General features: G+C 38.9%; 1 protein-coding gene across 2 annotated transcripts in view; it reads left to right on the top strand.

The window, feature by feature from the left end:
- JAKMIP2 (janus kinase and microtubule interacting protein 2) overlaps positions 1-15,759 on the top strand; it is a 199,880-nt gene extending 184,121 nt beyond the window's left edge. The window contains exons 20-22 of one of the 2 annotated variants that reach the window (XM_069592358.1): positions 2,375-2,440; positions 6,157-6,227; positions 14,439-14,986. In XM_069592358.1, the coding sequence (XP_069448459.1) occupies positions 2,375-2,440; positions 6,157-6,207 (117 nt within the window). In that variant the 3' untranslated portion in view covers positions 6,208-6,227; positions 14,439-14,986. Of the gene's footprint in view, positions 1-2,374; positions 2,441-6,156; positions 6,228-14,438 lie in introns of both variants that reach the window. The other variant, XM_069592359.1, reaches the window with a different exon arrangement.
- The last annotated feature ends 11,185 nt before the right edge of the window (positions 15,760-26,944 follow it).

Genomic DNA, 26,944 nt, shown 5'->3' with positions numbered 1-26,944 from the left:
TACTTGATGTAAGGCTTGCCTCCACATCCAATAGACTATATCAAGGAAATACTTGCATACTCAAGGTAGAAATAGCTAACAAATTTATTCTTTCACTGTGTAGCTTTGGAGCATAAGCAGCACTATGGAAATACACACAAACACACACATCACACACATTTATTTATCATTCATTGTCACACATATCAGCATTCATTGTCATATAATTTCACAGTCCTTCTAAAAAAACACACCTTCCTCTCCTGCAGAAACCTCACCCCTTTTCATTTAAAGCAGGATTTCTCAATCTCTGCCTGACTGACATTTTGGGTCTGATGATTCTTCTTGGTGGAAGTTGGCGGGGAGTGATCTGTGTACTGCAGGCTATTTAGAGCATTCCTGGCCTCTGCCCCTTAGATGCTAGTTGTGACTGGTGATCACATGTGATTTGAAACTGTCTGGGTAATTATTGGTGATGGTTGCACAACTTTGTGAATAAACTAAAATCACTTTAACTAATTTAAAAATGTCCAGATATTGCCAAATGTCATCTGGGGTGCAAAATCACCCCTAGTTGAAAACCACTGTTCAGAGAGAGGGGCTGTAGTTTCCAAGTTCAACTGTTCTTTGTTCCAGCTTGCATTTTTGTCTCCCCACATTGCACTGTAAAACCTGGTCTTTCTATGTTATCACATCATTTAGCTTCCATTGTTTTCTTCTTGGACTCCAGTTCTCCATTTTCTAATTATTCCCAAAAGACTAATTATACTAAATTACAAGCCTACACTGTGTAACCCTATGCTATGAACATATAAGGCCTTTAATTTGCCAGAGGAAATTTGCAAACTTTTATTCACTTACAAAACCAGTTCAGTTCAGTTCAGTTCAGTTGCTCAGTCGTGTCCTACTCTTTGCGACCCCAGGGACTGCAGCACGCCAGGCCTCCCTGTCCATCACCAGCTCCCGGAGTTTACTCAAACTCACATCCATTGAGTCAGTGATGTCTTCCAACCATCTTATCCTCTGTCATCCCCTTCTCCTTCTGCCCTCAATCTTTCCCAGTCAGGGTCTTTTCCAATGAGTCAGCTCTTCGCATCAGGTGGCCAAAGTATTGGAGTTTCAGCTTCAACATCAGTCCTTCCAGTGAACATTCAGGACTGATCTCCTTTAGGATGGACTGGCTGGATCTCCTTGCAGTCCAAGGGACTCTCAAGAGTCTTCTCCACCACCACAGTTCAAAAGCATCAATTCTTCGGTGCTCAGCTTTTTTATAGTCCAACTCTCACATCCATACATGACTACTGGAAAAACCATAGACTTGACTAGATGGACCTTAGTCGGCAAAGTAATGTCTCTGCTTTTTAATATGCTGTCTAGGTTGGTCATAATTTTCCTTCCAAGGAGTAAGCGTCTTTTTATTTCATGGCTGCAGTCACCATCTGCAGTGATTTTGGAGCCCCAAAATAATAAGTCTGTCACTGTTTCCACTGTTTCCGCATCTATTTGGCGTGAAGTGATGGGACTAGATGCCATGATCTTTGTTTTCTGAATGTTGAGCTTTAGGCCAGCATTTTCACTCTCCTCTGTCACTTGCAAATTAGTGTCTATGTAATGTTGATTTCAAATCTGTGCTGTTCAAATTACTGAAGTTTTGTTACGGTTTACAGGTAATTTCGAAGATGTTTCTGAGCCTTTTTTATCTTCAAGATCGCTTGTGCTATTCTTGTAACATTTGTTTTTTCCCCTGAGTTATCAGTTCCTTCTTTGGATTCTTTTTTGAAGTGTAGTCTCTAACTTTGTTTTATGAAAATTGATTAGTTTGGTTTTATGAGAAGATCGTACCCTGAAACAAATTTGAAATAAGATTGAAAAAAAAGTAGAACAGCAACTAATGGCATTTGTGTGAGCCACTTTTAGCCATTTTTTAATGAGGCGATAAACAATCAAAAACCTTAGTCCAAATGGTTTACTGTTAACAAAGTGTGTTTCTTTCTCTCTAGCTCTGGGACACACAGCTGTCTCCACAAAAAGGTGACTTTCCCACATCTCACGCCCAGCTCATGTTCCACTGGCCAAAACAGGTCTAACTGACCAAGGTCAAGTGCAGTGGGGTGAGAACCATACCTCTGTCACAGGGAAGAGGTCTGCAGAGATAGATTGACCCAGAAGGAAAAGGATGGCAAATATTTTAAAACTACACTCAATGACAATCATTTTGAATATGAATATAAGCAATTTTCAAAATATGCAATAACCCACCGGATGTAGAAAAATGTATACATGACATTTCCAGATGCTAATGTTTTTATGGGAAGTTCTGTGTTTTAGGCTGGTGAATGGTCTTGTTTAACTTAACACCTTGTAAAGCGTTTGGTTTTTTTCCCTCTTTTTTCAGAGAATTCGTGACTTAGAAGATAAAACAGACATCCAGAAAAGACAAATAAAGGACCTAGAAGAAAAGGTATGTGTGAACTTCAGTGTGTATTTCAATCTTTATTTTTTAGATCAGACAGTAGTATTTGTTTCATTCACTGTGTCTCTTTCTTCTCAGCTATTGTGTGCAGGTATAGTTAAGCTCTGCCTATAGTCAGGCACCAGGGTTCTGGCAAAACATCTGCTTTCAGTTATACATTTTTGCCGTTTGTTTTGATTCTTGTTCTTTTCTGTGTTTTCTTTCCTCAGTTTTCCCTTTCCCATCTTCACATCTTTTCCAAAAGTTTATTCTAGTTTTATTACTCTGCTTTCCTCTTCCTTTTTGAAATAATGTGTTCAGAAACTTAGACTGACACATGAAAATTTTGCCCTCATGTCATTTCCCCAGTGGTCTGAAAGAAGAACTGCTTCTTCCTAGTCAGCCAACACTCTTGGGGAGTAAAGATGGCATTTGGAAATGTGTGTGCTCTGGAAGAAGGGAGAGGACTAACAGAGGGGTGCTGCTTGGCTGCAGTGAGTTCGGCAGTCTTGCATAATTAACACAAAATTGTCCTGCCTAGGATGCCAGGAGCCCCCTGGGCCTGAGGAGGGACACAGCAGAGATGGCAAGAGGCATTCTCTGGAGTTCCAATCTCATTGACTGGAAGTAGCTGCCTGAACCCCTGTGTTGCAAAAAATCATGGTTGTTTTGCTGTATCTTCCATGGGCACCCAAGGAGCAAATAGTAAACCACCCGCCATTTCCAAGATAATGACTAGAATTTGGTTCATCCCAAATTGCTTTTATAGTTGTCCTTCTCAGAGGAAGTTGGTAAGGTCCAGTAGCCAAACAATCAGACCCCTAGATTCTTAACGTAGGCTGAGTCTTCATGTACTTATTTAAGCTTGGGTAAGTGACTTTATCCACAGTGTCTAAGCTGTATCTAAAAGATAGGGGTGGTAACACTCTCCCTCTGGAGAAGGCAATGGCAGCCCACTCCAGTACTCTTGCCTGGAAAATACCATGGGCGGAGGAGCCTGGTAGGCTGCAGTCCATGGGGTCGTGAAGAGTCGGACACGACTGAGCAACTTCACTTTCCCTTTTCACTTTCATGCATTGGAGAAGGAAATGGCAACCCACTCCAGTGTTCTTGCCAGGAGAATCCCAGGGATGGGGAGCCTGGTGGGCTGCCGTCTATGGGGTCGCACAGAGTCAGACACGACTGAAACGACTTAGCAGCAGCAGCAGCAGCAACACTCTCCCTCACCTCCTCTCATCTGTTCCATGAGGGAAAAAATGAAGTCACTTACATGAAAATTAGGAAACACTAAGAAAGTATAAGTCAAATTAAAGTATAATTTTTAAAATGTCTAAATGTGAAGTGCATATCTTATGTAAGCTTGCAAGTTTGAATTTTCCTCATTTCTGAAGTGTGCTATTTAGTTCTGTGGGATTAAATGAGAGAAAGGTAGAGTGTAATAAACTAAAAGCTGAGTCTCGTTTCCTACTGTTTGGCAGAAAGGCCCAAAGGAGGCAGGGATTATCCACAGTTTCCATGGCTGTCAAAGGACACCACTGATGCCTTCCATTTCCCATGTTTTTGAACTACCCTTATCCTAATCACTCTCTCTGCTGATTCTTAAACAGTCCTGGAGTGGCTCCGGGAGGAAATTGCAGAGAAGACAGCTCTGCCCCAGTAACTTCACTCAGTTCAGTCCCATACAACTTAGGGAAAACAGAAAAAGGAATTATTTTTATATCTAGTTGTGTCACCACCCTAGCTGAAGTAGGTGAACTTTTCATTCTACAGGTCTGAACTCCCTAAATATTTATAATAGGTTAACATGCTTAACAGAAAATGAGGATTATTTAGCTATTAAATCAGCAAATTCAGTATGTAGTACTAAACTAAGCCATTTCAAAGGCAATCTAGTAGATTTCTGATTAGAAGTTTGAATGAGAGATGAGGTTTATAAAGCAACTTCTATTCACTTGACCTCAATTCTGCTTATCCACAAGCATAGTAAAAAGGCTAACGATCACTTATGTCAGAGATAGTCTTCATTCTTTCCTGTGGGGTACGTGACCACCCCCTCAGGACACATACAATATTCCTTCTATGTCCTCAATTCCCACGCACACAGTGTAAATCAGGGGATAGCAACAAACATAGCTACATTGCTTCCTACATTCTGCTCTTCACTTTATCCAAGGCACTGCCAAATTCATCATCTCATTTGATTGTCCTGATTGTTGAGACAGACACAGCAGATATTATGTTCCCCTTTTATACAGATAATGAAACAATGGCTCGGAGACATTAAACAGCTTTCACAAAATCATATAACCCGTCTATGGCAAATCAAAAGCAGAGGTCAGGTGTCTGACCCTGAGATCCGCAGCCTGCCCACCATGTGGCATGGAATTTAGACTCTCATCGTAAATCAAGTGATAAGCATCCCTTATGCCCAGAGAGGTAGCCCTGGTACCTGACCATCTCATGGGAATAGTGGAAGCCTTCCATTCCCCTCCTTCATCCACTCTCACTACAGGTGACATCCTATCACTACCCATCTTCAAGGAATGAAAAAAAAAGAAAAGAGTTTCTGCTCCTCATTCTGTTAGACTGGTCTCTAATACATAGTTCTTCACACCATGTTTATTACTTGTTCATGCAGTTTTGCCACCATGAAGCAAGAGCCTTGTAAGTAATGCCATTAAAGGAAATAGGCAGATTAATATGCCCAATATGAGACTGCCATACAGGACCTATTCAAAACTATCATGTCGAACAGAATGCTCCTGAAGGGTTATAACAAGTCAAAAGACTTCATGACTCCGTAAGAGCAAATCCCCAGGGAAATCAGTATTTGAGAAAACTGATCTGACCTGTAAGATTTTCTAATTAGTATACAGTTGGTTTTCTACCAGTGCTACACAAAGTATGTTTTCCACCCAAGTTTTTGCTTCTCTGGTGAAGGTTCTTGGTGAAGAGAGACAGCTTGGACTCCATTTAACTTCTATGAGTCAAATAAGGAGACATCTATCTCAGAAGCATGACAAGCTGGAGCAACAGCATACGTTCGTATGTCTGAAGCTATCTCTGATGTAGAAGCATAGTTCATACCCGTAGGAGGACCACATACCCTCACTCACCCAGGACAGACCCAGGTTATGCCTGGTACCCCAATGTAATTACTAATACTGTTCCATTTCCCTCTCAGGAGTGCCCACCGTGGATAAGCAATCATATGTTTACCCTGCAAATTAATATTCTTCCTGCTCTGCCATAGTAACCAAATAATGATAGCATTGAGTGATAAAGCATACGCTTTGATCATTTTTAAATTTTCTAATTACATTCTCACACATTAAAAATAGAGATAATAACACATAGTAGAGTAGGACTCAGGAGGTCTAAGCTCTAGGCTTCACTGTACCATCAAATTATATACAGTTAGTCTGTTGATTAACTGCTCTGTGTTTATTTTTCTCACTTATAAAATTCAGAGCTTAGACCAATTACCTGTAAGACCCTCTCAGAATTCAAAAATGTATCAGTCGATGTTAGCTGAACACCAGTTATTCATTGTATTGCTTTACCAGTGAACGAATAAAAGGTATGGCTTTTTTAACTAAAAGGTACTTTGTGTGTATGTGAGAAATGATCAGATTTGAGCGATATGGAAAAGCTGAGGTTTTATACAACCTGAATGGCACTGCAGAAGTTCAGCTGTACATAATCCTCTTCTTTTTCTTCTGCAGTTTCTGTTTCTATTCTTGTTCTTCTCTCTTGCCTTCATTCTATGGCCTTGATGTCAAGGTGCCTCTTACAGGTAAGATTCCATTTAATTCTCAAAATGTGCTTCTAAGACTTCTATGATAAGAAGAATGCTAGCATGTTAGTATGCTCATGTTAAAAAAAAAATACATTTGGTATTTAAATACCAGTCTTAAATGCCATAAAATGAGAAATCAATCCAGTCCATTTGGGTGATTATTAAAGAAATGAAGCATGATGAAAGTCAAGAATCTTTTTCTAGCTAAGTGTCTTGCTTTGGAAAATCGTGATGTCTGTGGATCTCTGAATTCTCATTGTAGCCTCTCATTACACTCAAAGAGTCACTTCTGTATCTACAAACTGAAGAAACAGGAGTATGTTTCCAGTGACTCCTCCAGCTTGAAAATTGTGCTCCTATAAATCTAACAAGTTAAAATGACTGATTTTTTTAACCCTTTCTCCTAGCTCATTTTCATCAGAATTCAGGAAAACAGGATATTTAGGAAAATTGGATCTTGTTTTCAAATAAGATAGTTTTCAATGTCAATTTAGAAAAAAATGAAGACTCACTATTATTATATTATCAAATCCATTTCTTGTAAGTGGATGTAGGTAAAAAGCATCTTAGACAGTGATTCTCAATCTTTGTAAAAATACAGAATTCAAAGCCTTACTACCAATTTAATGAAACAGATTATCGGACACGGAGATGAGACAGAGGATGAGAGGAGTGGAGAATAAGATTGATCTATATTTTTAAGAAGCTAACCAGGTGATTCTAATGTCTACCCAGGTACAGAAAGCACAAACCTTGACACCATTACTTAAAAATAAAGGAGGCCTACCTGCTGTTCTAAGTCCATTTACCACGGTCTGTGTCTACTTTGGTTGTCTTATTAAGTTACATTACGCAAGGATCTTTTCCCACCCCATGTTACTTAACATTTTCAATAACAAGTTGAAAACTGGGAGAGAGATGCTTTCTGTCTCTGTGGGTATCAACTTTGTTACCTGGATGTGGAACAGGAAAGCATGACCTGACACAAGAAAGAAGTAAAGCAGAAATGCCCAGCAAGTGGTATCCTTATAGAGCCAATTCCCGGGCTTTATTCCGTACTCCAAAAGATTTTCTTTTAAGACTGAAAATTATCCTTTATCTCACAAGAAGAGTAGTAGCCTTGCAGCACATAAAGAAGAGCACTTAGTCTCTTAAACTGAATGAGAATATCTAAAGAAAAATGGGCAAGGTTCTCTGCTGGGGTCCAGCCCCGGTGGATCCAGGGAATTCGAAGGGTGGACGGAGTCGGCGAGGAAAACTTATTTATTTATTAATATAAGATTAGATTAGGAAGAAATAGTGTAGTAGGAAAATTAAGTGGAGAGAAGAGGCTGATTAACTTGGGTTACGTGGAAAACCAATAAAGTTCCAGACAAGGAGCTTGCACCATCTACGTTAGGCCGCCGGCGCCCGTTTGAATATCGGAGAGTGCCCCGCCTTGGGCTCTCTCTCTTACGGATCTTAAAAGCCTTAAAAGCCGGGACAAGTAAATAGACATAGTGAGCCTCCACGCCCCAGATGGGAATTCATCCTGATATTAGAGTAAAGAGGAGACACGGGGGAAACCAGTCCAGCGACCGGCTGTCCTTCTATTGTCCTTCAAGGCCTTTTATACTTTTGATTATACATAGAGATCAATGGGTAATACAAAATTATGTAGCATTAGCAACCCAGACTCTTTCTGTATATCTTTTTGTATACAAAAGGTCTCAGGTGATTTACATTATCTTCTGGCCAAGAGGCTTGTTAACACTTTTTGGCTCTCTTCCTTAATGAATGTTAATTTCGTTTCCCCTAAGAGTTTTTCTTTAATCTGCATCTCCTTAAAGTGCTAAAGTTACATCTCTATAGAACAAAGGGGCGGTGGGTTATAACAAAGAAGGTACTTAACTCAAAGATCTAATGTTGCTAATACCAGGTCTTCTGCTTGTTTTTCTATATACCAACTATATCTAAAAATAAAGGATATGAAAATTTGGCAGCAAGTATTGGCTCAACAAATGAAACTTTTAATCAGTCCTATTCTAGTGACTTAGACTCTTCGGAAGCCCCTACATTCCTAGGATGTTTTAAGCTTCCTGTGCCTCCTGCGGTCAGGAGGCCTCAAACAATCACACGTGCAGCTGTAGGAGTCCTGCAGGCAGGCTAAAAAGCCATCAAGAGGGGTTTTAGGATTGAAACACTCTTTCAAATGCAGAAGACTAAAGCCCTGAATTGACTTTTTCCAGAGAATGTCAGAAGAGTGGAAAAGCAGGCAGATTCTTAGTTTTTGGGGGGTGGATGCTCAGGAAATTCCAGGGGGAAAACCTGAGGTATGGTTAGCCTTGCCATCTGAGCTCTGCCGCATGACCTTGTCACGGGTGGAATTCCTCACGCTGGCTCCGGGCAGTTCCCTAGAAAAGGATCAGAATGGCCAGCGCCTCAGAAAACAAGCAGTTCCCACCCCCAAATAACAATCAGTCAACGAAGCAAGTAAAGTTCAGTGAGGCACAAGTACTAAGTGGTGGTGTAGGCAGAAAAATGAAACCTCATAAACTTGTAAATACTAGCTAGCAAAGGAGTAAGTTTGAACATTGGTATCAATAATGACTAAAAGCTACATGCTAGATGCTGTTCTAAGTAACAGATAGATTAATCCCCACAAACCCCTCTAGCAAGGAGGTGTTGCTTTTATTTCTTTCTTTTTTGCAATTGGAGAAACTACAACATGTGACTTTCCTAGGACCATATAGCTACAGTGGACAGGTCTAGGATTTGTATCCAGGCAGCCTCATGCCAGAGCCCACTTTTAACCCTGTTGTGCCTCACACATGAAAGAGGCCTTTCTCTCACATTCTGAGCATCACTTATGTGTATATATATATCAGCAATCTGAGGTGTCTTCTATGATCTGTATACTACTACATAGCTCTTGGGATTTAAAATTGCTGTATGCTCATCCCCCATACCTTTTCCCAATTTTTTTGAGGGATATACAAAATTTGATTTGCTTTTCCCCTAGAGTAGCACATAATTGACACTTTGGAGTGGTCAAATGAAAAAAATATAATTATAATTAATAGTAATTATATAACAAATTCCTGGTACCATGAATCTGGATAATATAAAATGCATACAGGAAAAAGTCAGTAGTTTAACATGTATGGCTTTGAAGTTAAATATACTGTTAAGTTTCAATCCTGCCAAATACTAGCGTGTCATGGTAGATTTAGACCAAAATTAGGTTTCCTGTTCCATGAAATGATTGTGACTATATTAACTACATCATGGTATTGTGTTGAAAGAATTAAATAAGATTATGCTTATAAAGAATTTGCCAGATTGACTGGCACATGGTTCAGTAATCAGCAACTCTTAGCTATTATTATGAAAAAAATGTTAGCTATCACATGTACTGAGTTTGCAAATATACAAGTTTGAAAATAAAACCTCTAGTACTGCCAAGTACAATAGTTTAGGAACTAAGCCAAAATGAGTAGTTACCTTTTCATCTCTTCTCTTCAGATAATAATCTGGATTTAAATAATACAAGTGAATAAGACATTACTGGCAACTGATTAATTCTACTTATATGCCCAAGACAGGTGAGGCAGAGGAAGGAGGAGGTAAGGAAGAAAAGGGCTTCACTTATTAGCAAGTAGCAAAAGCATACTGCAAATAACCATACAAATGTTTGTCCTATTAATGATTTATATTCTATTCTGTTCTTAAACCAAAGACTAACTTAAATTATATATAAAGATAGCTACCTTAAAATGAAATGACTTATGCTTCTTTCCTTTTAGCAATTACCTAAGTCATTTTGGTCAGGGATGATCTAGAAGCTGTTGCAGGCTCCCAAGAAGGTACCCTCACTGCTTTCAGTGGTTGCTGACTAAATAGCTCACTCCCATGCATTAGACTGGGACTTTTTACCTTAAGGGCTTCCCTGGTAGCTCAGGTGGTCAAGAATCCGCCTGCAATGCAGGAGACCCCGGTTCGATTTCTGGGTCAAGAAGTTCCCCTGGAGAAGGGATAGGCTACCCACTCCAACATTCTCGGGCTTCCCTGGTGGCTTAGTTGGTAAAGAATTTGCCTGCAATGAGGGAGACCTGGGCTCAATCCCTGGGTTAGGAAGGCCCCCCGGAGGAGGGCATGGCAACTCACTGCAGTATTCTTGCCTGGAGAACTCCTATGGACAGAGAAGCCTGGCAGGCTACAGTCCATGAGGCTGCAAAGAGTCGGACACGACTAAGTGACTAAGCACAGCAAAGGGGAACCCCACATGGTTTCAAGAGATACCATGTGCTTTGTGCATTCATTTTTTCCTTTCAGGTTTATTGTGAAATAATTGACACACAGCACTGTATAAGTTTAAGGTGTATGGCGTAATGATTTGATTTATATACACCGTGAAATAACTACCACAGTAAACTTAATGAACATCTACAAAATTAAAGAAATAGAAAATGTTTTTATTGCAATGAGAATTCTTAGGATTTGCTCTCTTAACAACTTTCAAATATAACATATAATCACATTAATTATATTTATCATGTTGTTCATAATATCCCTAGTACTTATTTATCTTATGACTGGTAGTCTGTATAACAGCTTTTGACTACTCATCCAGTATCCCTCCCCTCTACTCCTCACCTCAGGTAACCACAAATCCAATCTCTTTCTCTATGAGTTTGTTTGTTTGATCTTGACACATTATGCTGAGCCGTCTTCTGTGAAACAGACAAGGCGGCAAGTACTTGGATACTAGAGTCCTAAGTCAGCAGTGACATAACTGTATTCCCTGACTTAGAGTCTGGTGGCATGTCATAAACTCTCAAAGCTCAGCTCTACAGGGCAACACATTCAAAAGAATCCCTGAGGCTCTGTGATATCCAGAAGGGGCTTCTGAATCAAAGGTGAATTTGTATTCTCTACAGTTTTAGTTATAGAATACTCACCCTTAACTCACTGAAAACTGCTCATCTATAGTGACCTATTAGATAATACTTCAGTTATTCATAATGCCAGTTTGAATAAACCTAGCTTTGCTGTAAAAATCATAGTTCCTTTTACAGATACTCAATTTACAGAAATTTAACATTCAGGGAGATTGCCTATAAGTCCATTTGCTTTTTAAAGCCAACATGATTTTCCTCAAATGATGGGCTTTACTTTAGTTGTGATGGAGAGAAATGGTGCATATGTGCTTTGAAACAGAAGTTAAGATTTATTTCTGAGGTTGACTTAGATAATTGCTAAAAGGAAAGAAGCACAAGTGATTTCATTTTTAATGTAGCTATCTTTATATATAATTTAAGTTAGTCTTTGGTTTAAGAACAGAATATAAATCACTAATAGGAAAATATTTGTTTGGTTATTTTGTGTTACATATTTTATATAAAAATACACTCTATGTGTGTATACATATATAGAGAAGAGAGAGATGCACACACCTAATGCATCTTTATATACATTCAGATTAGTTCTCTTCTTTACTGAGGATCATGGGAATATTATAGGGCTGAATTGGTGGCTCAGGCAGTAAAGAATCTGCCTGCAGTTTAGGAGATCTGGGTTTAATCCCTGGTAGGAAAGATCCCCTGGAGCAGGAAATGGAAGCCCACTCTAGTATTCTTGCCTGGAAAATCCCATGGAGAGAGGAACTTGGGGGCTACAGTTCATGGGGCTGCAAAGAATTGGACATGACTGAGGCGACTGAGCATGCCCTCCTTTGTGCCAGCACCGCCAATCTCTCTGCCTCTTTGGCACCTACACCTCCCTCCCACAGTATACTCTCATCCCAATCTCTGTACTTCCTTCCTACTCACTCTCCTGTGACTCGGTCACTCTTTTATCTCAGTCTGATCTGGCCTTTGGGAATGAACCAAGTGATTCTGCAAATATGAGTTCCAAATAGTTGTGACTTGCACCTGTGGCAGAAATTTCTTTGAATCTCTGATTTGCCTCTGTATGTGAACTGGAAGCATCCTTAAGATACTACATGCCTCCTTTTCCACCACTTTGGATCTTTGTCACCATTTCTGGAGTACCATTAAATTCTGCTACAGAATTACTCTCTTTACTTTATAGGTGGGGAAATTAAGCCTTGGAGAAGTTAAATGGCTTTTTCATGGAAATTCCATTTTCTCCATCCATCCATTCAGACTCTAAAGTTCACGTCCTTATGCAGTAAATGATAAAATATCCTCTGTGCCATTTTCTGGCTTTTATTGGAGGAGTGTATTATGTCCTAAGCTTCTACCCAAGTGAAAACCCAGATACATGGAATTAAAGAGGGATGGGGCTAGACGTATTGACTGGCACAGTCCAGGGAAATTTCTTTTCAGAGATACTCTGGGGCCAAACAGGAAACCTGTGTAGCCAAATTCTCAGGGAATCCTCAGATCAGGACTTTGGGATAGAGACCGTCTGCCATTAAACAATGTTGTTGGAGAGAAATTTTGACATACAAATAAGTCAGTGAAAGGTGTAGACAGACCTGCTTTTAAAGTAATATTTCATGTGGGCAACAAGGGCTTCAGTTCAGTTGCTCAGTCATGTCCGACTCTTTGCGACCCCATGCACTGCAACATACCAGGCTTCCCTGTCCATCACCAACTCCTGGAGCTTGCTCAAATTCATGTCCATTGAGTCAGTGATGCCATCCAACCATCTCATCCTCTGTCGTCCCATTTTCCTCCTGCCTTCAGTCTTTCCCAACAAGGGCTTAATTTCCAAAATATACAGAGCTCATACAACTTAACAGCAATAGCCTCCCAAAAAAGAAATTGAAAATGGGTGGAAGACCTAAATAGACATTTCTTCAAAGAAAATGAATGGCAAATAGGCACTTGAAAAGATGCTTAGCATCACTAATTATTAGAGAAATGCAAATCAAAACTACAATGGGGTGCCACCTCATACCCATGAGAATGTCCATCATTAAGAAGTCTACAAATAACAAATTTTGGAAATGATATGGAGAAGAAGGAACCCTCTTACACTATTCCTGGAGGAGGAAATGGCAACTCACTCCAATATTCCTGCCAGGATAATTCCATGGACAGAGGAGCCTGGCGGGCTACAGTCCATGGGTTCGCAAAGAGTTGGACACGACTTAGCAACTGAGTATGCATGCATGCCTACACTATTAGTGGGGATTTAAATTGGTACAACCACTATGGAAAACAGTAAAAATATTCCTCAAAACTCTAAAAATAGAGTTGCCATATGATCCAACAATCCCACTCCTGAGCATATATCCAGACAAAGTTATAAGTCAAAAAGATATATGAACCCCAGTGTTGACAGCAGCACTATTTACAATAGCCAAGATATGGAAGCAATGTAAATGTCCATTAACAGATGAATGGATAAAGAAGATGTGGTATATATACACAATGGAATATCACTCAACCATCAAAAAGAAATAATGCCATTTGCAGCAACATGGATGGACGTAGAGATTCTCATACTAAGCAAAGTAAGTCAGAAAGAAAAAGACAAATACCATATAATATCACTTATATGTGGATTCTAGAATACAATGCAAATTAACAAAGCTACAGAACAAAAACAGACTCAGAGAGAGAACAGGCTTATGGTTGCCAAGGGGGCTGGTAATTAGGGGAGGGAAGGAATGGGAGTTTGGGATTAGCAGAGGCAAACTATTATATGGATAAACAACAAGGTCCTACTATATAGCATAGGAAACAATATTTAATATCCTGTAACAAAACATAATGGGAAAGAACATAAAATATATATGTATATATATTATAGATATACATACACTTACATCTGAGTCACTTTGCTATACAGAATAAATTAATACAACATTGTAAATCATCTATAGTTCAATAAAATTTTAAAAAATTAAATTTAAAGTAATATCTTAGTTGAACTTCTGAAGGTATTGGCTTAGAAAGTCCCAGAGAAAAAGACAATATTGATAATAACAATATGAGACAAGAACTGTTAATTGCTTTATATGTATTACGTTGCAGCAACCCTTGAAATAGATACTTCTATTCTCTCATTTTAAAGGAAAGAACTTAAGCTTAGAGACTTTCTTTACATAACACACACAAGATTATACTGTCTCAAGAGGTGGTAAAGAATAAAAAAATTTTTTTTAATTTTAAAAAAAAGAATTTGTGCTTTTTTTTTCCTGTTTCAGCTATTGACTGAAATGATGATTAAAGCATTTCTCCCTCTGTTTTACAGAGAAACTGAAAACATGGATAAGACCGCAGAAAAGCAAATACTTCTAAACCTTCAAAGATGGCAGACATGTTTACAGCAGTGAAAGGGAGATCAAAAGCTAAGACCCATCCTGTAGCCAGGACTACACCTGTGTATTTTAAAGCCATTATTCAAGGTTTCTTACTTGACAGTTCCTACATGACCCTGTTGAAAATCTACAATATATGCTGCATTTAATGAAACCTGTATATGTCAAACCAGAAGGAAAGAACTATAGACATATATTGTGTGAAAGAAAACAATTCAGCAAGGGAAACAGTTTCAGCAGATCAAGCAAAGATGTGTCTTGGGCATGGAACCAAAGTTACAAAGAAACATTCTACCCCTGCTGTGCAGGGGGGGTCATTTTAATGTAACACCACACCCCATGGAAATACTAGTCCTGAAATAAACATCATTTAAAACAAAATCAAAACAAAAAGATAAGGGGGGTGGGGATCGAAGCACGAGGAATACCTATGAGGAGCTGTTTACAATAAAATGTTTGATTTGAAAAGTCTGGTTTCTTACTACAGGGATTTGCTTTTCTGTCTTTATTATTGTTTAAACCTCAGGAACAGAGACATCTGCAATGTGAGTGAGAAGAAAAACAGTGTCCGGTTTTTCTGCAAACAGTGGAGCTTGTGGAACGCATTCCACACATGACAGATGAGAAGCGGATCACAGTGACCCCGACTAAACTGGCAACCAGTGTGAAAGATCCAGGCGAATGCAACATAAGATGCATAAAAGCAGATGCTTCCTTGGCTTTCTGTGGTCTTCCAAGAACAACAAACTGATCTCATTCTTATTGAAAATTAAGAAGATGACGCTCTAGATCACAAGCTCCCTGACTTAGTGCTGTCTAAGAATGCCACTGACTATAGGGCCAGAGGCATCTCTGAATCTTTCCATTTCCAAAATACTGGTCTTCAAATGGCTGCTTAAAATTGCCTGCAAATAACATGTGATTTGATACAAATAGAGGCGATAAGTAAACTTCTATCAACAAATGAATTTTCCACAGAGATGTGACTATTAAGTGAAAATATGATTATTTTTAGAAGTATCCTGATATGCTTAGAGCATTCTGACCTCTTGTTATTTAGACTGACAATTTTTTTTTTCCCAGAGATATGACAGCAACAAGGTAGCTCTACTTTTTTATATAAAAGTAACATTCTGTTACTGAGAAGGTCATTTTCTACCATAGACAATTAGAAGACTGGTACTTTTCCTAAGTTATGTAATACTGAGTCTTGGATTCAGCTCTGAGAGCAAATAAAAGTTCCTAAAAAGCTAATTTTAGCCTCATTTACTGTAGATAACAAAACAGCCTCAATGTTTCAAATTGTCAAGATTTTATTTACAGGGCTAACATTCCCATGCATTAAGAATGTGTGTAGGGAGCCAGAAACTCTTTCTATGAAATGCTACACAAGTCTTTCCATACGTGGATTCAGTATCTTACTCTTCAGTTGTGGCGCTGGCATTTTTAAAGCCAGGACAGTGACTGAAGAAAGTACAATTAAAGCTACAATGCAGGGGTCCCACTTTTTGTTCTTATATTTACTGCTGACCCAGGTATCTTTGGCCCAGTCACTTAACCTCTCTGTGCCTCAGTTTCCTCATCTGCAAAATGAGGTTAAAATGCTTTTTCATAAGGTTTTTCTTTCTTTCTTTTTTGCAATTCTGGAACAAGAGGTGCTTAAAGTAGCACAAAGTGCTTTGTAATTATGATGACTGCTATATCTGACTTTCTTGTGTTGTTGAGAAAAAGAGTCCCCTGTGTAATAAAATAGTGCTTCAGTTTCATTCAGTCTAAGCACCGCGGTACTGAAGCTTTCCCATCAATTACTAGCAATAAAGATTGAGTGATCCAAAACCAGGAGCTCTAATCACCTATAGTAAATAGATTATTTTCATGCTATTTAACAAGATAGAAGAATGTGTCATTTCAACAATAAGCATATTCTAGCTCTCCTTACTGCATATGCATGCCATAATACAGAAGTCCTCCCTTATCATAAGAGAGTCAGACATGAAATTAAGGTTTGGAGTGAACTGAGAGTATCACATAATTAGTCTGATGGATATCCCTTTCATTTGGGGGGAGGTCTTGTAGATGTCCTACTGGGGATGTACAATATACCCATCCTTCTGCTGGATTCTCTGTTCAACAGGTAGTTTCCATATTAAGTATGAAGAGTACATTCACTGTGCAAGCAATGTACAAAAGGGTGCTACTACAGTTTGTGACCCAACACGTTCAAATCTCAGAATGTATGGAAGAGGATAAATTACCCTCCCGTATTTTAGATGACTTTTCTCTTCCATTGGCCATCCCAGGGTGCATCTGAGAAAATTCATACTCCATCTTCTCCACCAAGCCTACTTCCTTCCTCTTCATCTTGCTTTCCCCACCAAGAAACTTGTAGGTTAAGTTTTATATTCAAGCACTGACTATGGTTCGAGTGATGAGAAATATTTGTTCAAATAATGTAGCTTAATCGGGTGCCTTATCTGCTATAAATTGGATTGTGTCATATACACAAAGTCATACAAGAGCAATCCCCGTGAGTATGACCATCTAAGCAGCTTTAGATATGTTTAGGGAAAATGCAAGGAACAAAAAAAAGGAATTCTTTCTTTTTGCTTAAGATCAAGGAGGTTAGTAAATTTCTCTACGATTTGAAGCTAAAAGATGGTATTTTTACCATACTTTACTCATGATCTTCAAAATTAACAAATCTTTGAGTAAGGCTAAATATTTTGTAAAGCATTTCCACAATTATAAAAATCAGCAGCAAAATTGTACATGTATTTTCCAGTCACTTGTGGATCCAAGGAAATGGACCATATCCAGATGAATGCTTCCCTTGCATGTCATAATCAGCAAGAGTAAAAAGAGTGTCTCAGCAGTTGAGAGGTTGACTGTTGCTCTACTTCTTACAGAGATCAGATGATCCCCACTCCAGGCTTTAATACCTAATTTCTTCATCTTAGCTATCCTGACATGTTTGGCCATGAATGAGGAACAATCAGAACAGCATTCTTCAGGGTTCATTTTACTTAACTTTTCCTAAACTCTTCATCTCTTGGAAAATAAACATAACTGAAAACATTTAAAAAAAGGTTTGAGATAAAATGAAAGCCGCAATTTAGCATAACTATTCAGAACAGGAAAAGTTTCCCAAGAAAAGGAAAAGAAATTGAAGACTATATTTGACTGTAAAACCAGAAAGCATCAACAGATGCTGAATTAGCTGTCACCCAAGTGTTGTTTTAGGTAACACTAGAATTTGCTAAAAATAGCTACAAAACCCCTTTTAACTTATGCCATATAAATGAAATTTTTGCCAACAGTGAAGTTTTAGTGGTAGAAGAATAAATCTTGCTTTGTATTTTTAGAAAAGGAAAAAAAAGTAACTGCTCACCTCCGTGGCATGTATCTTCAGGAGGACAGAGATGATGTAGGGCTCATGGGTCATCACTGAAGTAGGACAAGTATATTCTCCACTAGTAATAGAACAAAGTTTTGCCAAATGATTTTTGCTACAGTATTTTATTTCGACTTACTTTGGTGGTTTTTAGTTTAAAATAAATCTGGCCAACTTGTTCTTTTTTGCCTATTGATTGTCAACTTTTTTTGTAAGCCCATTGTGTAATTTATGTATTCAGTGTCTTCAACTTAGTTCGTAAGTTCATTGTTTTAAAATGAAGCGTGTCTTTTTAACCTTCCTAGGTTTTCATGGAAATTATAAAAATAATATTCATCAGTTCTGTGCTGATGCAAAATAACTGGATCTTATGTGTTATATTACATCGAAATAGATGCACAGCATAGACATTTTAAAAAAATATTTAACTGCATTTTTTGATCTGTCAAAATAGATGGGCAGCGTAGACATTTTGTTTTTTAAATATTTAATTGTATTTCTTGATCTATCAAAGAATGGCTCAGCATATATATAGTCATATATATATGAATGTGTGTATATGTATACTTATCTACTATACTGAAATAGTTCAGTATAACTTGAGAGATCAGTGATCAGAGCAAGTCTTGGATAACTGTTTGTTGTGAGTTGATCCTTCCAGGATGGCCCAATCCTCCCCTTAAGTGGACTCCCACTTTCTAAAAGGAAGAAAGTAGGGCACAAGGTCTTGAGCGCCAAACGCTTCCATCCTGTTCAACTGCCTTGTCATTTCTATATAATATACTGTCTTAAGACTGAGCCTCGGGCACTGTGGCAGGAGGGTTCAGACATAATAGAAGCTGGAATTCATCCTCTATGATCCCATTTCAGTACTGCGCATAGCAGATTCACATTCCTTTACTGCCTTTAGTTTGGCAGTTTAGTTCTTTCTAAATAAGTCTTTTGTTATTGAGAGTTTAAGTCCAATGTTTATCCAAAATCGCTAAAGAAAAACTTCAAGGGGCAATGTGGCAAAAATAGAAGGATTATAATTCGCTATATTCAACCTAGTATATCAAACTCAGAAGTACAGGTAGTTGGTTGGGTGAAGTTCCCTATTTTTATCTTTGTAGTTTTGCACTGAGGTCTTTCTTCCCATGCTTATATTTCCATCCTTGTGATATCAAAGTTCTGTAGGGTGAGAGCGCTGTAGATGAACAACTTGGAGTCTAAATCTGCCTACAGTCAAGCCTACATGAACTAACTCTAGTGTGGATGAGGAGTTTCCCAAAACAAGGTCCCCAGCATCCAGTGATAATAGCAGTCACTTGTATTTGATTGATAAGTCATAAAATGTGCCTATTTTCCCCCATTGACCATAACTTCCCACAATGAGGCAGATCACAATCCAAACACTTTTATAAACATGTGATGTAGTATATACACATATATATTCTGTATATAGTACGATGGTGTGAGTGCTTCCAGAATGTACTTCTGTCCTAGGATTGAGGAATTGATAAGGGGTTTTCTGAGGCTGCTGGGTGACCCACGTTTTTGTTCAGCATCTGATATCTGTGTTCTTCCCCTCCTTGCTTGTCTCTCCTCCCTTTTCTCTACCTTCTGTCCATTACTACTATTCTCTGTTTCTGACTGAAGCAAAGAACTACTCATTGGTTTTCCAGTTACTCAGACCTGCCACCTAGCCTTCTAATAATGCCAGTGGTCTTCTGGAAAGAGCAACAGAATCCAGCACAATCTACAGTATTAACATTAGTCCAAAGTCCCATGTTTGTATCAGCTAACAATCTCATTCCCAAAAGGGTTCATGCCCACCTGAACCTTCACGATCCAGTTTTGCAGGGACTCAGTAGGACTTACATAGCAGAGTATGGTAGAGCCAGTGCACAGCATACATAACTCCCCAGGCATCTACTGTGTTAATACCGCCAGGGGAGTCAGTTTCTCAGAGCTTCCATTCAGTCACCTGCTGCAGTGGGGATTCTTTCTCTCCATCTCATTAGCATGGCTCCATTGATTGTTTCAGTGCTTGTTTATTAATGGAAGAAAAATATAAATTGAGTTTCACCAGAATGATCCTTTGAAGTACACTGAAAATGTACATGTACTGTATGTATTACCGTAGAGATTGGAACCAACTTATTGTATGTAAAGTTTTATGAATGGTTATTTTATAATTTATGTATTTAATATAGGAATCAATAAGCTCTGGTGTTTTAGTTTATATAAAAATAAAAAAACTGCATTTTTAAAAACTTTACCTTCATTGTCCGTACGTTTTCATTTTGTGTGTGTGTGTGTGTGTGTGTGTGTGTGTGCTCAGTCATGTCTTACTCTGCAACTCCATGGACTGTGGCCCACCAGACTCCTCTGTCCATGGAATTTCCCAGGCAAGAATTCTGAAGCGAATTGCCACTTCTTTGTCTGGGGGATCTTCCCAACCCAGGGATCCAACTTGGTCTCTTGCATCTCCCGCATTATGCTGTGGGTTCTTTACTTAAACTAGTTTTGAAAAACGAGGTGAGGGAAATCAGGGTTATTCCTATAATGTCAGAGAACAAACTCTATATCAAAGATGGTAAATAGATTTCTTCTCATCTGTCCACTCTGAACTTTTTATTGTACCTGCCAGGGGGCACCATGGTGAGGAGTCCAAGGCAGAATTTATACTCACGAGGAGAGGTTTGTGGTCATTAGCATGCCTGCTCTGAATACAGTTGGGGGAAGAATCCTGCCAGCTATTTGTCATTCTTATCTAGCTATTACTTCTTTTCCTTTATCAACCTTTTTCTCTACCTTGTAGACGCACTAGATATAACAAGTTAACTGGAGTCTGTTATAGGAGCATCCCTCATGTTTCCATCCCTGTGGTCTGGTATGAACAGTTGACACTCAAAGAGCTTCAGTTTGTGTGAGAAACAACCCATGCATACATGAAACAAACAATAGTGTACAATGGTTACAGTTCAGTCGCTCAGTCATGTCCAACTCTTTGCGACCCCATGAACCGCAGCACACCAGGCCTCCCTGTCCATCCCCAACTCCCAGAGTTTACTCAAACTCACATCCATTGAGTCGGTGATGCCATCCAACCATCTCATTCTCTGTCGTCCCCTTCTCCACCTGCCCTCAATCTTTCCCAGCATCAGGGGCTTTTCAAATTAGTCAGCTCTTCGCATCAGGTGGCCAAAGTATTGGAGTTTCAGCTTCAACATCAGTCCTTCCAATGAACACCCAGGACTGATCTCCTTTAGGATGAACTGGTTTGATCTCTTTGTAGTCCAAGGGACTCTCAAGAGTCTTCTCCAACACCACAGTTCAAAAGCATCAATTCTTCAGCGTTCACCTTTCTTTATAGTCCAACTCTCACATCCATACATGACCATTGGAAAAACCAAGGCCTTGACTAGATGGACCTTTGTTGGCAAAGTAATGTCTCTGCTTTGGAATATGCTGTCTAGGTTGATTATACCTTTCCTTCCAAGGAATAAGCATCTTTTAATTTCATGGCTGCAGTCACCATCTGCAGTGATTTTGGAGCCCAGAAAAGTAAAGTCAGCCACTGTTTCCACTGTTTCCGCATCTATTTGCCATGCAGTGATGGGACTGGATGCCATGATCTTCATTTTCTGAATGTTGAGCTTTAAGCCAACTTTTTCACTCTCTTCTTTCACTTTCATCAGGAGAGTGAAAAGTTCTTCTTCACTTTCTGCCATAAGGGTGGTGTCATCTGCATATCTAAGGTTATTGATATTTCTCCCGGCAATCTTGATTCCAGCTTGTGCTTCTTCCAGCCCAGCATTTCTCATGATGTACTCTGCATATAAGTTAAATAAGCAAGGTGACAATATACAGCCTTGACGTACTCCTTTTCCTATTTGGAACCAGTCTGTTGTGTCATGTCCAGTTCTAACTGTTACTTCCTGACCTGCATACAGATTTCTCAAGAGGCAGGTCAAGTAGTCTTGTATTCCCATCTCTTTCAGAATTTTCCACAGTTTATTGTGATCCACACAGTCAAAGGCTTTGGCATAGTCAATAAAGCAGAAATAGATGTTTTTCTGGAACTCTCTTGCTTTTTTGATGATCCAACGGATGTTGGCAATTTGATCTCTCATTCCTCTGCCGTTTCTAAAACCAGCTTGAACATCTGGAAGTTCATGGTTTATATATTTGCTGAAGGCTGGCTTGGAGATTTTGAGCATTACTTTCTTGCATGTGAGATGAGTGTAATTGTGCTGTAGTTTGAGCATTCTTTGGCATTGCCTTTCTTTGGGATTGGAATGAAAACTGACCTTTTCCAGTCCTGTGGCCACTGCTGAGTTTTCCAAATTTGCTGACATATTGAGTGCAGCAGTTTCACAGCATCCTCTTTTAATTTGAAATAGCTCAACTGGAATTCCATCACAAAGTAAAGTATAAAGGCTCTGATGCTGGGAGGGATTGGGGGCAGTAGGAGAAGGGGACGACAGAGGATGAGATAGCTGGATGGCATCACCGGCTCGATGGACATGGGTTTGGTTGAACTCTGGGAGTTGGTGATGGACAGGGAGGCCTGGCGTGCTGCAATTCATGGGGTCACAAAGAGTCGGACACAACTGAGCGACTGAACTGAATGAACTGATTCAGAACAATTAAAATTAAGATTAGTTTTTAGAGGTTGGCTTGAAAAATCCTTGCTAAGAATGGTTCTCCTTTCAGTTGCAACTTCTTATCTTTAACTGGCAAAAATTGTCACTCATCAGTTCATTACCAAGTCCTGTTATCTGTCCATAGGAACCATCGCCCATGGTTCAAATCCCTAAAACAGAGAATAAGACATTACCGCATCCTCAAGACATCAGGTCTACATCACCTGATGAAGACTTACAACTGCCTCAGTCTCTGAGAAAGGTACCAAGCATATCAGCATGCCATGATTCTGTTTTTGTTATGAATTCTGTCTAACGTTATAAATGAAAACCTCTGTTTTCATGAACTCCAATTCTGGTATATCACTCAAATATGCTGTGATGTCAACAGCTCAGCTGACTTCTTCTAGCTCCAGAATTTGGAAGTACCCCATGTTGGAGTAGGGAATGGCAATTCATTCCAGTATTCCTGCTTGGAAAACTCCATGGAAGAGAAGCCTGACGGGTTGCACTCCATGGGGTCACAAAGAGTCAGATACAATTAAGCAACTGAGTTTGCACGCATGCAGTGTCTTTTAGAGACATTAATAGGGGTAAGGACACTTCCTACCTAGTGCCAGTTGGACAACATCCACTCAGTTCTTGCAGAGCCCACACACAGAGACTCCTCTTGCGGGCTCAGTCCACACAGCTCTGCCTCTGACCTACAGGTGAGCCGCTGTCGTAGCGGTGCAGATGTGTGGTAAAGTGCTTACCCACCCCATGGGTAGACACTTGTGCCCAGCGGCTGATAAAGAATGCTTATTTTACTTAAGCTAGTTTGTAATTACATATGGAATGTGAGAGTGGATGATGAAGACTTTTTTACTCACTGAAAATCCTCCAAATAAAGATGTGTCTAACAAATGCATTTTTGCATGCAGATACACATATAAATAGGGCATCATTAGCTTTGATCAATAGGCTCTATAACAAAGAGGTATTGGGAATCTGTACCTGTAATTACTGTAAAAATATTGAGAACAAGGGCCACTGCATCTTTATCATCTTCGTAAAGCTCCACATGACACTGTTTTTTAGAATTTAGAAGGAGAAGGAGGAAACATGACCAAACAGCCACTTCAGGAACTGGATTCTTCTTCCTTTAAATAATTTACTATGTAAATTACTTTGCCCTGCCTAACAATGAATGAACAAATCTAATATTCTATTATGGAATCATCAATTATTTATATTTTCTTTTTACTTTATTGATTTTTACTCCTTTGCCTTTCATTTACATTACCTCAAATGTATTTTTGTACAGACACAGGATATAAATTCAATATTTCTTAAATGCATATTAAATATTCTTAGAGCCACTATAGGAAAATATGTAGAAAATATTCAAAACTTGGAAATAAAGCAAAATTATGAGTATTTGTCTTTATAATTTCATTTCAGGATGGTTTCTAATATGTCAGTTGAGAAAAAGTCTTTTGACTCTGGGGAAATGTATTAATTGATGACAGCCCAGATGTTTTACAGCCCTGTAAAGTTAGACGCTAACTTGCAGAAAATTGATAAGGTAAGACTTTTTTTTTTCTTTTCTCTTGATTAAAACAAAGATTAGGGATCTGCCTTACATGTAAATTGACCACTTTGGTTTCTAGCATCCTATATTCATTTCTCATACTTTGCCCCATTCTTCAAATCTTTTTGAATCAGGTCATTCTACTGGTTTCTTTATATAATGAAGTACATAAAACTTGGACGTGCTCATTAATTTTTATGAGAATGACATTTTTAACAATTTGAAAGGAGTGTTTTTCAAAAGCCATCCTAAGGAATATGAGACAAGATATGTTCCTTGCTCTCAGTGGCCTTCTGGTAAAATAAAACAGTTAAGTCCCAGATATAACGAAATAGCAATCAATATAGGAGGGTTAAAAGCCTTAGGGGTACCACCATCCACTAAGGATCCTGAATTAATCCTTCATTCCAGATCCTCTCCCTCTCCTCGTTCTCCCAATCAGGGAGAGATGTTAGATGGAGTTATGATAGATTCGTGGGCTTAACTCTGTCCTGCCTTCCCCTCACCCTCCATATCCAATCCTTCACAGGTTCCATTGATTTTAGTTCTCCCACCTGTCTTCTATTCCCCATCACTTCTATTAAGAGCTTCTCATCTGAATGAACCCTTGCAGCAACTTCTTAGTTACATTAACCGCTTCTAGTTGTAGCCCTTTGTGTACACCCAACTTGCTTCCAGCTTGATTTTATGTGGCAATCATAGCTGCTTGTTCTCATCTTTGAAATTATTCCTTGCTTTCCCTTGCCTAATCTGGGGTTAACTCTCAAATGCTTACAGAACTAAACTCATAACATAAACATGGGATTGGGGACTCGGATAAGACCCTGCAGCTAATGCAAGGCTCTTATTTTGCTAACCCAGCTGTAAGAAATAAGACTCAAACTCTCAGCACGGCCATTTATGTCCTGGATATATCTTCTAACCCTCGAAGTTTCAGCTTAGCTATTATCCTCATTAGTTGGACACAATATCCTTTGTTTTCCCAAAGCATTCTGCGTGTACACATCTTGTCATTTTACCAGGTAATTATAATTATTTGTTCTGTTCATTCCCACTTATACACCCAATGAAATCTGAGTTATTTGACAGAGAATATGCATTTTCCAGTTTTCAATCTTCGGCATCTAATACATTTCCTAGTATCTAGCAGAATCTCACTAAATTATCTTAATTGTATTGTTTATATCAGGTGGTGGAGGGAGTTCTTTTGGCATTTTCTTTATTGAAGTAGAGTTGATTTACATAATGTTTCAGGCATATAAGAGACTTTATACTTCATAGATTATAGTCCATTTAAAGTTATGAGGAAATATTTGCTATATTCCCTGTGCTGTACATTACAGCCCTGTGTCTTATTTATTTTATACCTAATAGTTTGTACCTCTAATCCTCTTCCTCTTTGCTGCCCCTCCCCCATCTCTTTCCCCACTTGCAACCACTGACTTGTTCTCTGTGAGCCTGTTTCTGTTTTGTTATATTCTTTTGTTTTATTTTTTAGAAGAGTATCACTTCCCATTTGGACAGTAAAAGAGTGCTCCATGAGCATGGAAATAGGTAAACTGGGCCATTTTTTGGAAAGTTATTTTATTGTTATTGCTGGGTTTTTGTTGGTTGGTTTTGTTATTTCTTCCTTTTGTTACCTTATTTTCTGAACAATAATTCTGGCCCATAAACCAAACACTCTTCAGAAAACAGGCAAAAAGACAAAAACATTCCCTACCTGCTTCCCTTATCCTCCTGCTGAAGTTCTCTATTCCTCTGTATTCTACTCTCTGCCCACAGGAGGGAAGCATTTGTCTAGAAGTCCAGGGGAAAAGTGTCAGCGCAAAGAAAATCTGAAGCTGATTTTATGGGGCATTTTAACCCTTGGTTGTGTGTTTCTCTTCCACATGTCCATATGAAAGCAATAATCTATATATAAATACTGTCTTGTCTGCTCTTCTGACACGGTTTTTTTACTATCTTGGGTTTTTTTTCAGTCTTTACTTCAGAGAAGCTGAGTTGTTGCCTTTCCCTGAGGCAGCAAATTCATTTGCAAACACAAAGGCTCAAGGAAATTTGCGCCCTATTACACAGTCTCCAAATATTCCAGACTTGTTAAGACTCCAGACGAAAAGGGTCAAGGCAGTTCATCAGATTCCCTTCCTAATTCTCAACTTCCAAAGCAAGTTCTTCCCAGAGCACAGACAAAAGGAAAGGTATGTTATTGTGTCTAGAGTTGCTCTATGTGAAGGCACTTGAATTTTTTAAAATAACAGTGTTATATTTAAATGTCTTTGCTAAAACATGTCTCCTAAAGGAATTTTTGAAGAAAAAACAGGGATTTATCCTTCAAAAACATCTACCACCCAAGAAGCCCAAGAATGGAAAAAAGCAATAATTTCTGATTGTTTGTACAAAACACGGGCTAGATAAGCTTTTATCCCTTTGGTCTGCCATTCTTAACTATATATGGCATTTTATACGTCACTCCGTAATTGACAAAAGATCCCTGCTTAATGCTGGCGTCTCCCCAGTTCTTGCCCGGGTTGCTGTTGGAAAGGATAGTTAGAAACAATCCATTTTGTTTACCGAGGGAAGTAAAGCAGAATCCCAGATATGTTGGTCTTTTCTCTTTCTGGCCTACTTTTCTTTCTACTCTGTTATGAGAGATAATATGTGTTTAGAAGACAATGGGCTTCCCTAATGGCTCAGTGGGTAAAGAATCTGCCTGCAATCCAGGAGACATAGGAGAAACAGGTTCGATGTCTGAGTTGAGAAGATCCCCTGGAGGAGGAAATGGCTACCCAGTCCAGTATTCCTGCCTGGAGAATTCCATAGACAGAGGAGTCTGGCGGGTTACAG

The sequence above is a fragment of the Ovis canadensis genome, chromosome 5 (assembly GCF_042477335.2).
Source record: "Ovis canadensis isolate MfBH-ARS-UI-01 breed Bighorn chromosome 5, ARS-UI_OviCan_v2, whole genome shotgun sequence".
In the NCBI taxonomy this organism is placed as follows: domain Eukaryota; kingdom Metazoa; phylum Chordata; class Mammalia; order Artiodactyla; family Bovidae; genus Ovis; species Ovis canadensis.
This window is presented reverse-complemented; position numbering and strand designations above follow the sequence as displayed.